Source organism: Protomyctophum parallelum (assembly GCF_964188405.1).
Source record: "Protomyctophum parallelum genome assembly, chromosome: 15".
Lineage (NCBI taxonomy): Eukaryota > Metazoa > Chordata > Actinopteri > Myctophiformes > Myctophidae > Protomyctophum > Protomyctophum parallelum.
In genome coordinates, this window is record NC_139710.1 from 49298028 (window position 1) to 49312992 (window position 14965).

The 14965-nt window shown below is 45.2% G+C and overlaps 1 protein-coding gene across 1 annotated transcript in view; it reads left to right on the plus strand.

Annotated features, from left to right (window-relative positions):
• The window catches only part of adgrd2 (adhesion G protein-coupled receptor D2), a gene marked incomplete at both ends in the record, with an annotated part of 84912 nt that overhangs the window by 59298 nt on the left and 10649 nt on the right, over positions 1-14965 (plus strand). The window contains 7 exons of the mRNA XM_083783549.1: positions 129-181; positions 663-786; positions 2013-2116; positions 2723-2825; positions 6104-6257; positions 10682-10815; positions 11600-11715. Of these exons, the coding sequence (XP_083639675.1) occupies positions 129-181; positions 663-786; positions 2013-2116; positions 2723-2825; positions 6104-6257; positions 10682-10815; positions 11600-11715 (788 nt within the window). The remainder of the gene's footprint in view (positions 1-128; positions 182-662; positions 787-2012; positions 2117-2722; positions 2826-6103; positions 6258-10681; positions 10816-11599; positions 11716-14965) is intronic.

Consider the following 14965-nt stretch of genomic DNA (forward strand, 5'->3'; position numbering starts at 1 on the left):
ATACCTAAATGTATACTGTATGTAGGCCTATCTACAGTAGCTAAACGTTGCTGTTTTGCATTGTGTAAATCTAGATCGTTTATATTCTCTATGGAATAATAATGATAATGACTCTACGTTGTCCACAGAATCCCTCCCATGCATACGAGCCAGTGTGTGCCTACTGGGATTTTGATCTCACGTAAGTACCAGTGAATAATATGTGTAGAAGAAGGACATTTGAACACCTAAACGTCGTCAATATCACCAAGGCTGTCTCCCTGCACCAAGGAGCAGAACACCACACATACCATACCAAGTGTTGTCTGGGAAACATTCCCATTCTCTGCATTCCTATATGAGTGTGAGTGCATATGCTGTGTGTGCGTGTGTGCGTGTGTGTTTGTGTGTGTGTGTGTGTGTGTGTGTGTGTGTGTGTGTGTGTGTGTGTGTGTGTGTGTGTGCGTGTGCGTGTGCGTGTGCGTGTGCGTGTGCGTGTGCGTGTGCGTGTGCGTGTGCGTGTGCGTGTGCGTGTGCGCGTGCGCGTGCGCGTGCGCGGAGAGGGAGAGACTAATGTAAAGCAGTGATAATTTGTTGTTGTTGTTGCAGTCCGGACAGCGGTGATAATTTGTTGTTGTTGTTGCAGTCCGGACAGCGGTGGTAATTTGTTGTTGTTGTTGCAGTCCGGACGGTGGCTGGTGGAACACACAGGGTTGTGAGGTGGTGTCTAAACAACGAGGCTCCACCGTGTGTTACTGCAACCACACCACCAACTTCGCCCTGCTGCTACAGGTCTATGAAGTACAGGTATAACAGCACACACACACACACACACACACACACACACACACACACACACACACACTCCTTCTGCTGCTACAGGTCTATGAAGTCCAGGTAACACACACACACACACACACACACACACACACACACACACACACACACACACACACACACACTCCTTCTGCTGCTACAGGTCTATGAAGTCCAGGTATAACAGCACACACACACACACACACACACACACACACACACACACACACACACACACACACACACACACTCCTTCTGCTGCTACAGGTCTATGAAGTCCAGGTATAACACACACACACACACACACACACACACACACACACACACACACACACACACACACACACACACACACTCCTTCCAAAATATATCTGAACGGTAACCCCTGTTGGTGTTTTGAGCACTATGTTATGCTTTCGCTATTGAAAAATAGCAGATCTGCCGCGCTACGAGCTTGAAGGTCTGCTATTTTTGAAAAATCGTGAAAATGTGGCGCAAATCTTTGAATATATATTCTTATATATAACGTTTTTCACTCAAATCTTTGCTTCTGGACGGTCCCTGGAACAACATATTTGATGGGTCGGCGGCCATATACAGTACATGAAATATTGAGAACCACTGATATAGAAACATCATTTTTTTTGTTTGTTTTTTACATCAGGCCTAAATTGGTTAAGGCTAGGTTAAGGTTAGCCTGAGCTAACGTGTTAGGTTTCTGGTCTAGAGGGGGCGGGTCGCGGCTGAGATTTGCACACGCCCTGATTGGATCTCATCGATCTGTCCGTCACCCCCGGCCCCTCCTCTCCCCCCTAGTGCAGCGCTACGTCACATCCTTTGGAGCGACGCCCACCCGGAAGGGTTGACTCCCACTTTTAGACCAGAGCGGCCAATGCGTTCCTCCAGGCTTTACATTTTTGCACCAACAAAAATGAAAGCCTGGTACCGAGGCTAGGTTAAGGTTAGTTTAGTGGTTAGGCCTGTATTATGTTGGATCGTTTTCTTGTTGTATGTTGTGCCCTGGGGGGGGACCTCCTCCAAAACGAGTTTCGTCAACTCAAGGGGCTTCTCCTCTAGTGGTGCATGACATTTCAAATGTGAGGGTTAGGGGTTGGGAAATACATGTTGTCAACACACCCCTGCGTGTGTGTGTGTGCGTGCGCACGCGGTCGTGCATGTACTAAACATCTGTGTACATGTGCGTGTGTGCGTGCCAGAGGAGCGCGGAGAACGAGAGAGCCCTGCAGATTCTGACGTTGGTCGGCAGTGGAGTGTCTCTGTGTGGCCTCCTCTTCACCTTCATCCTCTTCATCGCCGTCGGGTGAGTTACGAGCGTCGGCTGGGACAATGCGCCGGTGTGTGCGGCGGTGGATTTGTGTTGCTAGGGAACAGAAGTTTATTCCTTAACACGCCGACATTCAGCAAATAAACTTCATTTTGAGTGTGTGTTTACACTTAAACCCATTTTGGTACGTTTATGTTGTCATGATTGTGTGAAAAAAAAGGTCCACGGGAAAAACATCCTACGGTGAAAAATTCATTTCAATATTGATTGATTGATTGATTGAAATCTTTATTAACAGTTTGTAGAATTTACAGTACATTTTAAGCACGAACTCAATACAAAGACTGTCAACTGTGAGTGGACGACCCAATTAAGCATTACACTTGTTTACAACAGGGTCCACATTGTTCAATTCATCAAAACATTTAAAGACATACAAACATTTAGAGACATACAATAGACATTTCTCTGTAGGTAAAGAACAGAACAGGAATTCATCATATGGGAAGCAAAAAAAGGGAAAAGATACAATATACAGTGAGGGAAAATGGGGGGGGGGGGGTGGGGGGAAATATCAGCCAGGGGATTCTGCTGGGGTCACGTTTGAGCACATTCATAATGGGATAATGTGTGTGTTTGCAGGGTCCCTAAGTCAGACCGCACCACCGTGCATAAGAACCTGATCGTGGCACTGGGGACCGCGCAGCTGCTGTTAATGTGCAGTGACTGGGCTTCTGCCAATGAGGTGAGGCCACACGCACGCACGCACACACGCACGCACGCATGTATTCACAGTGTAGGAAATAAACCGTAAGATCGGGATCTTACTGTTTATCCCATTCTGACCTGAGATCAGATTCATACGAGGTTTCCGCTGGACACACACTGGTCTGATTAACCCATTCTGACCTGAGATCAGATTCTAAAAATGTCAGTCGTTCTTCGATTTTTTGTCAAAAATAGCAGACCTACAAGCTCGTATCGCGCCACTCGGTGGCGTGATATGAGCTTGTAGATCTGCTATTTTTAAATAGCTAAAGCATAACATGATGCTAACACCAAAATGGGTGCCCGTTCAGAATGGGTTATTTGACCCTGCAGGTCTAACCAAATGTTTCATTCCATTTTGTACAGTAAAATTAACACTGATACGGGAAACATAGCAAGGTGGCAATCTACGGGAAAAAGCACATTGACGACATAAAGTTCATGTCAGAATAAACCGACATTACAGTAATTGCATAAACCGCCGCCACATATTCTATGACCATTATGTGTGCATTCTGAATGGATTCTGAATGGAAAGGTCTGTCATTGACATTTTAAAGTTGTGTTAACTTAAAGGTGCAGTGAAATGAAAAAGACGTTTTTCACACTTTTAGACCATATCCGTGGTCATTATATTGGCATACCTAACAATGGATGCCAATTTTTTTTGAAAATTCTCATTTCTGTGTGTTTTTATATCAAAGGTCCATAAAAACGATTGCATTATTTATTTATTAAAACGAAAACGTGCTGCGTGATGACGTGTAGAGATACACATCAATAAAAGCCAATAACAATGAAGCTCACCCGTTTAATTCCCCATATTTGCGCATCCGTCCATCACAGCTGCTACTGATTACAGAATACTCCGTTTTTATTTCCATTCCAGATAACATCCAGACAGTGTATTACTCGCTTTCAACTTAATCATCACGCTAGAATATGTATCTGAAAACATTATATGGAAGAAATAAGCCACATAACAGTAAACTGGTTGTGCTGGCCGACCATATGATTTATAAACAAACAACACCACGCTGTTGCGCCTAGCATAGCTACCGTCCCTAGCTACCGTCCCATCGCCTGAAGGGATGCGACGCTCTGATTGGTTCAGAAACTTCAGACCGGTGTTTCATGTTGAAACACCATTTTCATGTTGTTCACCATTTCCGTTTCACTGCGCCTTTAATAATAATGTGTTAACTTAATATATTTCCATGAAGGCAACTTTTGCTACCCCCCGTAGCATTCCAAGGTTGTTAGAAGAGTTCTCTGTTTTGAGAGACTACGTATCCCCTGGGTTTTAGCCTTACTTTTTAAGTGGTGCAAACCACTTCTACATCCAGCTTACAATGTCCGTGTGCCTGTTTGTGTGTGTGTGTGTGTGTGTACCCCTGAGCATGAGAGGTGTGCGCATGCGTGAAATTGGAACGAGAGAAGTATGTGACATGGCTGCCACCTGCTGGACGCAAACGATACAGAGAAGAAATTGAAACGATACAGAGAAGAATTTGGAATGATACAAATTGGAACGATACAGAGAACCAATAGATGGGAGTTGCACCACTTGGTTCATACTGGTGTGATTTTTTCTAGAACGGTGGTTTTCAATCTATTTCATATCAAGGCCTATTATTGTCTCCACCAGCCGAAGGCATGGGAAGAGTATGTTTTGCACTCTGTCCGTGTGTCCGTCCGTCCGTCCGTGTGTCCGTCCGTTACCAGCTAATCTCCGGCAGCGTTGGGCCGGTCAATGCCAAACTTTGCACACACACACTCCCTGGATCATGCCAACGACAAACCTCTGCCCCAAAGAACGGCCTGTTATAGCACCACTAACCCATGAGGCAGATTTTCAAAATGTTTTCTATAACTGCACCGATCTGCATGAAACATTGAATGCAGGCAGAGGAAAAACCTTTGACCTACATTTTTCACATCTGCCTGTTATAGCGCCACCAGGAGGCTGACTTTTGTAAAAACTATTTTTTTTTTATATTATACTCCTCCAGATTCTGTCCAAAAGTCCTGCACGTCGTTACACAGTATCTCTATAGTCATGTGCTCAAAACGGATCTGTCAATCGGACACCCCATGAATCCTTTAATTCATGGTGATTTTTTTTTGTTTCGTTTTTGTCGCATTCCTGAGCCAATAATCAAGCCATCAAAGCTATTGACCGATGACCCACTCATGAAATGATCGACTCAAAATCTCCATGAATCCATGAAGGCTTCATGGGGCGTGTGTGAGAGAACATTATACATTGTTTGGGTGAACCTTAAGGCCGATTTTGTGTCAAGCTTGTAGATCGGCTATTCTTTTTTTTTCCTTTTTTACAAAAATATGTCCATGATGTGAAAATGATTGAGAACCACATGCAAACATGCAAAGTATGGCAATATCATCTAGATCAGGGGTTCTCAACATTTTTGCCTGGGAACCCCCGGAAATGCTTTGGCCATGTCTCGTGACCCCCTCCCCACAAATTGGCCGCATAAATAACCTTTAACCCCTGCGGTAAAAACACCCTAGTTTCAGTTTTGGTGGCGGGTGGCAAAGCCTTCATCCAATCAGGATGAGAGGGGCCTTCCTCCAATCATGATCGAGTGGGGGCGGGCCTTGGTGCACATGCTGTTGGCCTGTTGCATTGCCCCCTACTGTAGAACGTGTGCATGTGCACATTTTGTTACCGGGGCGGACTGGGTGGTTTTTCCAAATCACCCAAATCACTGAATGCTCCTTTAATTAATAATAGAGAAAATACATCCTAAATAAATACTGAAACCACATTATAATCATTAAGGAAAGTTTAACTTGGTCGCGACCCCCAGGTTGAGAACCCCTGAGCAAGATGCAACCATAGAGTATATATATCTATAGAGAAGACACCCGAGTTCTCCTCCCATCCACTTGCATTGAGTTGCTCAAAAGCGCATGAGGCGGATTCACTCCTCCTTCCGGGTAGGAACAGAGTGCATTCTGGGACGGATGGTGAGTGGCCCCAAACACATGAACGCGCTGCCGTTGAACGCGCACGAGCGTCGTCTGTCGTGAACGTGTACAATGATAGTCAACGGACAGCGCGTTCATGTGTTTGGGGCCAGGCTGCAATACCTTCATTCGGCCACTATGTCCATTTCGCCTCAAGATTTCCTCTGGGTGCCTTCTCTATTCATATATATACTCTAAGGATGCAACTTGCTGTAGCTCTGTCCCTGACCTCCCTCCCTCCCTCCATGCTGTGGCCCCCAGGCGGCGTGCCTGACGGTGACGGCCCTGCTCCATCTGTTCTTCATGGCGTCCTTCTCCTGGATGCTGGTGGAGGGCCTGCTGCTCTGGAGCAAAGTGGTGACGGTGAACATGAACGAGCACCGCCGCATGAAGCTCTACTACGTCATCGGCTGGGGTAAGAACACCTATACCAGGGGTGGGCAACTGGCGGCCCCGGGGGCCACATGCGGCCCCCCACCTTCACTTAACCCATTCTGACCTGAGATCAGATTCATACGAGGTTTCCGCCGGACACACACTGGTCTGATGAACCCATTCTGACCTGAGATCAGATTCTAAAAATGTCAGTCGCTCTTCGATTTTTCAAAAATAGCAGACCTACAAGCTCGTTTCGCGCCACTCGGTGGCGCGATATGAGCTTGTAGATCTGCTATTTTTAAATAGCTAAAGCATAACATGATGCTGACACCAAAATGGGTGCCCGGTCAGAATGGGTTAATGTGGCCCTCAGGTTAATGTCAGAACACTGATAAAATGTTGGTTTCAGCTGTTTATAATTCCACAACATGCAAAACATGACCAGCTTTAATTACTTCAGTCTAAATTAGTAGCTCAACGCTTCAACACACGTATAATTAAAGGCATTTGAAATGACATAAAAATGTTAATTTTCAGGATATTCAAACTCAAAAATAGAAAGAAATATAATTCAAGATTTCAATTCGAATATAGCAAAAGAATGGCTGATCTACAAGCTCAAAACGTGTCGCAGCGCGACGCGTTTTGAGCTTGTAGATCGGCTATTTTTGCTACGACAATAATATATGGCCCTCTGGAGTGAGTGTAGAATTATAGTGGCCCTCTCCATCGTCAAAGTTGCCCATCCCTGACCTATACTGTCACTCAGACCCCTTTTCCACCGGTTGGTTCCCAGTGGGAACCGGTTCAGTTCTTTTTGGTTTTTAGTCCATGAGCCAGAGGTCCAACATTTGTGGACGAACTATACACTATATTAAATTGTTTATAGGATCAATACAAGTAAATAAATACATGATAACCCTTCCACAGTAGTAGCTTTTTCATATTTTCGATTATTTTGCATATTTTCCTACATAATGCCTCATTTGCATATTAAAAAATGTAAAATTTGTAATACAATAAATCATTGTCTTCGTGTAAGTACTCAATTGGGGAAGTTTCATGGTGATAACAATCTAATATAGGTATGGTTTTGCCTACTCAATTCATAATTAACGTTTCAATTTTGGAGCTCTGGCTCATGGACTAAAAACCAAAAAGAACTGAACCGGTTCCCATTGGGAACCAAGCGGTGGAAAAGGGGCCTAAGAGGAAGCGTTTAGAACGGTGGGGTGAAGCTCTACCACGTCATCGGCTGTCTACCAGTAGATCACAAAGACCACATGACATGGCCCTAAAAATATATATATAATTAAAAAGGTGACTTGATTGATTGACATAAGGGTTACCAAACATTTCAGGCCGCAATTTCACCCCCACCCAATAATCATATTGGAACTGGGGACTCCCCAAAATAATCATATTGGAACTGGGGACTCCCCAAAATAATCATATTGGAACTGGGGACTCCCCAATATGATCATATTGGAACTGGGGACTCCCCAAAATAATCATATTGGAACTGGGGACTCCCCAAAATAATCATATTGGAACTGGGGACTCTCTGGGGAAAAGAATGTTGCATAGTATGCTACCGGTATTCATCTGGGGGCCAATGCATTAGTACAGTACGGTATTCATCTGGGGGCCAATGCATTAGTACAGTACGGTATTCATCTGGGGGCCAATGCATTAGTACAGTACGGTATTCATCTGGGGGCCAATGCATTAGTACAGTACGGTATTCATCTGGGGGCCAATGCATTAGTACAGTACGGTATTCATCTGGGGGCCAATGCATTAGTACAGTACGGTATTCATCTGGGGGCCAATGCAGTAGTACAGTACAGTATTCATCTGGGGGCCAATGCATTAGTACAGTACAGTATTCATCTGGGGGCCAATGCATTAGTACAGTACGGTATTCATCTGGGGGCCAATGCATTAGTACAGTACAGTATTCATCTGGGGGCCAATGCATTAGTACAGTACAGTATTCATCTGGGGGCCAATGCATTAGTACAGTACAGTATTCATCTGGGGGCCAATGCATTAGTACAGTACAGTATTCATCTGGGGGCCAATGCATTAGTACAGTACAGTATTCATCTGGGGGCCAATGCATTAGTACAGTACAGTATTCATCTGGGGGCCAATGCATTAGTACAGTACAGTATTCATCTGGGGGCCAATGCATTAGTACAGTACGGTATTCATCTGGGGGCCAATGCATTAGTACAGTACGGTATTCATCTGGGGGCCAATGCATTAGTACAGTACAGTAGTACAGTACGTAAATATCAGAAGTTGTCCCTTATCTGTTCCCCGAGCTTTAAGAGATGGTGGCAGGGCTGGACCGGGACAAAGATTCGGCCCGGTCATTTTCGCGCAAATCTGGCCCAGACCAGCCCACCACAACCAGCGAGCAGATAGCAGAACCTCTACCGCCCGCTCCGTCGAGGCACACACAAACAAACAAGCTCCTAGCCTGAGCTAACGTGTTAGGTTTCTGGTCTAGAGGGGCGGGTCGCGGCTCAGATTTGCGCGCGCCCTGATTGGATCTCATCGATCTGTCCGTCACCTCCGGCCCCTCCTCTCCCCCCTAGTGCAGCGCTACGTCACATCATTTGGAGCGACGCCCACCCGGAAGGGTTGACTCCCACTTTTAGACCAGAGCGGCCAATGCGTTCCTCCAGGCTTTACATTTTTGCACCAACAAAAATTAAAGCCTGGTACCGAGGCTAATAAGCCCCTAATACCACCACTTTTACAGAACAACATAAATGATACAAAGACCAACAGACAACTACACAACCCTTTGTTGCTCTCACAAGAATGATTCAAGGATTCAAGATAGAAGAGGGTTTATTTGTCGCTCACTGATATAGGTACAGGTACAGTGAAATTATCATGCTGGTGGCCTGCCGCCTATTGGCAATGCCTGCCTGTGCAAAAAATAATAATAACTGCCCGGTAAGTCCAGCCCTGGATGGTGGTAGACACAGACGGTTATACAGTCTGAGTCTTCTACCTCCTTTTAGTTTATACAGTGAAATCCATACCTAATAGGAAAATGTTTTCTTTCTTGGTATTAGTTTTATTTTGGTCATTAGCCCATTCTGAACGGGCACCCATTTTGGTGTTGGCATCATGTTATGCTTTAGCTATTTAAAAATAGCAGATCTACAAGCTCATATCGCGCCACCGAGTGGCGCGATACGAGCTTGTAGGTCTGCTATTTTTGAAAAATCGAAGAACGACTGACATTTTTAGAATCTGATCTCAGATTCATCAGACCAGTGTGTGTCCGGCGGAAACCTCGTATGAATCTGATCTCAGGTCAGAATGGGTTAGCGTGTCATGGAGATATAGCACTGAGTGACCTCTACCCTAGAGTGACAGAGTCCCGTGTGTCTGTAAAAACATCCTGCTACATGCTTACTGTTTTTCATTCCCAAATCTCTCTGATATAAATTATATAATGTCTCTGACGGGCAGACACCACACATCTCCATATCTCTGACGTTCACACTTTTTCTCTTCCCGTCACTTCATTAACCCATTCTGACCTGAGATCAGATTCATACGAGGTTTCCGCCGGACACACACTGGTCTGATTAACCCCATTCTGACCTGAGATCAGATTCTAAAAAATGTCAGTCGCTCTTCGATTTTTCAAAAATAGCAGACCTACAAGCTCGTATCGCGCCACTCGGTGGCGCGATACGAGCTTGTAGATCTGCTATTTTTAAATAGCTAAAGCATAACGTGATGCTGACACCAAAATGGGTGCCCGGTCAGAATGGGTTAAGACCCGAGGGCGATTCTACAAATGCCTTCTAAATGAGTAATTCTCACACTTTCAAGAATGCAAAAAAAAAATAGCAGATGTACAAGCTCGCAGCACTGCATGAAGTGACGTGCTGTGAGCTTGTACGTTTTCTTTTTTTGAATAGCCAACGCAAAAATCTCTAAAATGGCACGGATGCTTTCCCGTTTTTCTAATGCCCTACTTTGTGGTGTCAAGCAAAAGTACTGAAAAAGAAATAGCCATTCTACAAGTTCCCAACGCATCGCGTCAGAACTCATCGGGAGTTCGTAGACCTGCTGCTATTTCACAGTTATTGCCGACCATTTTCCTTCCATTCCCGGGAAAAGTAACGTTCTTGGACGTTCATGTACGAGGTTTTTCCACCTGACAGCGATGGTGACTAAGGCAGGAACACCACGTTCTCTTTCACGCCGACACACACGCACTCTGTATTTAGGTGCCTGTGTGACGACAGCTGTCCCAAATGTTCGCCAGCAGACAGACTAAATAAGACAGACTAGCCTGCCAAGCAGCCCCTGTTCTGCCTCTGTGTAAACAATTGTCTTTTAAAACATACTGCTTTTAATCAGTGTTAACATTTAGGGGGAAGGTGTTGAATCGTTGTGTTTTTTTGTTTCATTGTTTTACAGGACTGCCTGTTCTTATTGTGGGCGTTACGCTGTCGGTATCACTGGACAAGTACAAGGCAGATAGCCACTGCTGGCTCAACGTAAAGACCGATATGATCTGGGCGTTCGTAGGCCCTGTCATATTCGTGTTGGCGGTATGCACTGTTCCTTTTTCTATATTCTGCGTGTGTGTGTGCGTGTGTGTGTGTGTGTGTGTGTGTGTGCGCGCGTGTGCAGTGGTGGAAAGTAACTAAGTACATTTACAATTTTGATGTTTTGTTTTTTTAGGGGCACTAGCCCCTCCTATGTCCAGCTTTGAGGACAAAGTGAATTCCCATAGACAGTTTGAGGGTTTTTGTAAACACAAACATGTGTAAATACAAACATTGAAGACAAAGTGAATTCCCATAGACAGTTTGAGGGTTTTTGTAAACACAAACATGTGTAAATACAAACATTGAAGACAAAAGTGAGGACGCAAATTGTGATCGGACAGAATGAGATGATGTATGATGACATGTGATGATAAGAGAGCCCCTCACTTCACATGAGTGTGATTTATTTTATAGTAGTATATTTAGATGTATTAAAACATTGATAGCTTCTGTCTTCTTGATAGCTTCTTCCGTCGTTGCGTAGCTTTACATGGAAGATGAACCCAGCTCAATTCGTGTAGCTTTGTAGTTCTGTAGCTTTCGCAGCAAAGCTACAAAACGTGGGATTTGCTTTGTATGTAGCTTCACGGCGCTGCATGGCTTCCATTGGAAATGAATGGTAGAGTGTATCTTTGCATCTCCCCGTGTGAGCACACAGCATTATACTTTGCATGTTGACTCCATGCATGTCAGTTTGCATGATGTGTGTGTGTGGGCGCCGGATCGCTGCTGTGTCGATTAATCATTCATTCTGCTAACCCTGATGGATGCACGCCTCCTATAGGTCAACGCAGTGGTGCTCGGTCGCGTTGTCATGGTGACCGTTTCCAGCGCTCGTCGGCGCACCAAGATGCTCACTCCAAGCTCCGCCTCCAAGATGCACACCTTTGACCTCACCTGGTGAGTCATAATGTAATGCCCCCCCCCCCCCCCCCCTCTCTCTCTCTGGGCTCCAGTCTCTCTTAGCCTTTGTATTTTCTCCATAATACTTCCTTCATTAGGCTCTTCAGAGTAAAAGCGGCCATATCTTTCCGGCACCCCAGAGCTCCTATTTTGAAGGAATCCCGGCAACCGATTGTATTAAGAATCCTTACCTCTCACTTTGTCTATCTGTGTACAAATGGTTCCATTATTTTGTACACTCTCAGAGTTAAATTAACATTGATTTTACAATATAAATTGGGGGTCCCAGTGATAGAAATGCCATTAAATGGGGGGGTCCGTAAACTTAATTCAGGGTCAAACTGGGGGGTCCTTGAAATGAAATGGGTTGAGAATCACTGCTAGAGCTGTACAAATCTTCTCTTATGGGGGCCCCTGGCATTATCTTTTCAAATGGGGGTCCGCGGGGCTAATTAGCGTCAATTTGAGGGTCCTTGACATGGAAAAGCTTGGGAACCACTGCCCTATAGGGCAGGGGTGGGAAACTTTGACGATGGAGAGGGCCACTATATTTCCACACTCACTCCCTAGGGCCATTTATTACTGTCGTAGCAAAAATAGCCGATCTACAAGCTCAAAACGCGTCGCGCTGCGACACGTTTTGAGCTTGTAGATCGGCTATTTTTGCTATATTCGAATTGGAATCCTGGAAATGTACATTTTTATGTAATGCCTTTAATTATACGTGTGTTGAGCGTTGAGCTACAAATTTAGACTGAAGTAATTAAAGCAGGTCATGTTTTGCATGTTGTGGAATTGTAAACAGCTGGAACCAATATTATATCAGCATTCTGATATTAACCTGAGGGCCACATTAAGTGAAGGTGGGGGCCGCATGTGGCCCCCGGGCCGCCAGTTGCCCACCCCCTGGTATAGGGGACACGGTGGAGAACATGCAAAAAGCAAGGCCCTTTTCACCAACCCCACCTTATACTTTTTCTTCACAACTCTTCCCTCTGCCCCAGTCTCTCCCTTACTCTCTCTCTCACCCTCTCTCTCTCTCTCTCTCTCTCTCTCTTTTCTCTCTCTCTCTCTCCCTCTCTCTCTCTCTCTCTCTCTCTCTCTCTCTCTCTCTCTCCTCCGTGTGCAGTGGCGTGCACAGACATTTAGAGGGGCAGGTGCTCAAGTGAAAAAAAGGGCACCTTGTGCAGCGCATTTTGGGGCGGGAACCCATTTTGGTGCTTTAGCTATTGAAAAATAGCAGATCTACAAGCTCATAGCGCGCCACCGAGTGGCGCCCTACGAGCTTGTAGGTCTGCTATATTTTTTTTTATCGAAGAACCACTGACAACGCTTTAGATTGTGGGGGGCCTAAATAATATAGTAGAAGCGTTTTTTATCAAGATTTGATCAATGTCACCGCATGGTCCACACACTACAAATGAAGAAAAAAAAAAAATATATATATATATTTTTTTAGAGCACATTGCCAAAAGGGCAGGGGGTGCTCTAGCACCCCCTAGTGTCTATCTGTGCACGCCACTGTCCGTGTGACATGGGGTTGAACCTCTCTCTCTCTCCTCCCTGTGTCACTGGGGTTGAACCAGCCTGTGGATACGGTGATAGAGAGAGAGAGAGAGAGAGAGAGAGAGAGAGGTTGAACCAGCCTGTGGATACGGTGTGTGAGAGAGAGAGAGAGAGAGAGAGAGAGAGAGAGAGGTTGAACCAGCCTGTCGATACGGTGTGTGAGAGAGAGAGAGAGAGAGAGAGAGAGAGAGAGAGGTTGAACCAGCCTGTGGATACGGTGAGAGAGAGAGAGAGAGAGAGAGAGAGAGAGAGGAGTCATACGGTTCAGCAGTCCTCTGCCTGTGGGAGCTGTACGGGCTTATCAGCCCAACACCTGGTCCGGGCACAACAGACTGTGTGTGTGTGTGTGTGTGTGTGTGTGTGTGTGTGTGTGTGTGTGTGTGTGTACACATGTCTTGTTAGCGCATTAACCCATTCTGACCTGAGATTAGATTCTAAAAATGTCAGTCATTCTTCGATTTTTTTCAAAAATAGCAGACCTACAAGCTCGTATCGCGCCACTCGGTGGCGCGATATGAGCTTGTAGATCTGCTATTTTTCAATAGCTAAAGCATAACATGATGCCGACACCAAAATGGGTGCCCGGTCAGAATGTGTTAACAGGTGTAACATTTTGTCCTACAAATAACGCCATTGTTCAGCATACTGATATATTAACGCTTTAAAGGTACACTTCACCCTTTTTTGCTGTTAATGACGTTTAGAAGATTTAGATTTTCACTTCCCTATGGGGGTCTTTATGTGTGTAATTTGTGGTTTTTAGATATTTTAGGTTTTTAGCAGTGAGCCCAGTGTCTCTGATGTCATGGACACTGGGCTCACTTCCTTCCTGCATGGACTACATCAAGGTTAATTAAATAAAGTTAGGAAGCGAAGACCGTACGGTGGACTCCATGTTGCTCCCTGGAAGGAAAGAAACATGCGCAATGGGCCTATATGCAGACAACACTTCCTTGTTCTCAATTGCGCATGTTTCTTTCCTTCCAGGGAGCAAACATGGAGTCCACCGTACGGTCTTCGCTTCCTAACCTTTTTTAATTAACCATGGACTACATGTTGTCTCAGTAAGACAGCCCTCCCCCTATCCACAAGGAGGAGCAGTGCACCAAAGCTTTATGGGAATTGTAGTACAGGGTGGAAGTGAGCCCAGTGTCCATGACATCAGAGACACTGGGCTCACTGCTAAAATCTTAAATATCTAAACCACAAATTACACACATAAAGACCCCCAGGAAAGTGTTCTAAAGCTTCTAAACGTCATTAACATAATTTATATTCTTTAGCAAAAAGGCTGAAGTTTCCCTTTAACTGTCCTGGAACAACATATTATTCTCAAATGGGGGTCGACGTCCAAATACATAATTTGGAGGGCTGTGGGGGGGGGGGGGGGGGGGGGGGGGGTGGGGTTGCTTGACATGAAAAAGTTTGAGCGCATTCGATATAGAAACATAGGTTTTCTATATACGGTACTGTACGTAGGATATACGATTGAAGAAGACATTTGTAGATGGGGGTCGTCGGGTCTCAATCTCTGGTTAAACGGAGAGAGAGGTGCAGTTCACTGTGTCGTGTTGGGCCCATCAATCCCAAAGTATCTGTTGTAACGCCGTCACTGACCCTGGGTCACATGACCCAGGGTGCACTGGGTCAAGGCTAAAGGCTTCAATGTGTTTGTCCGTGA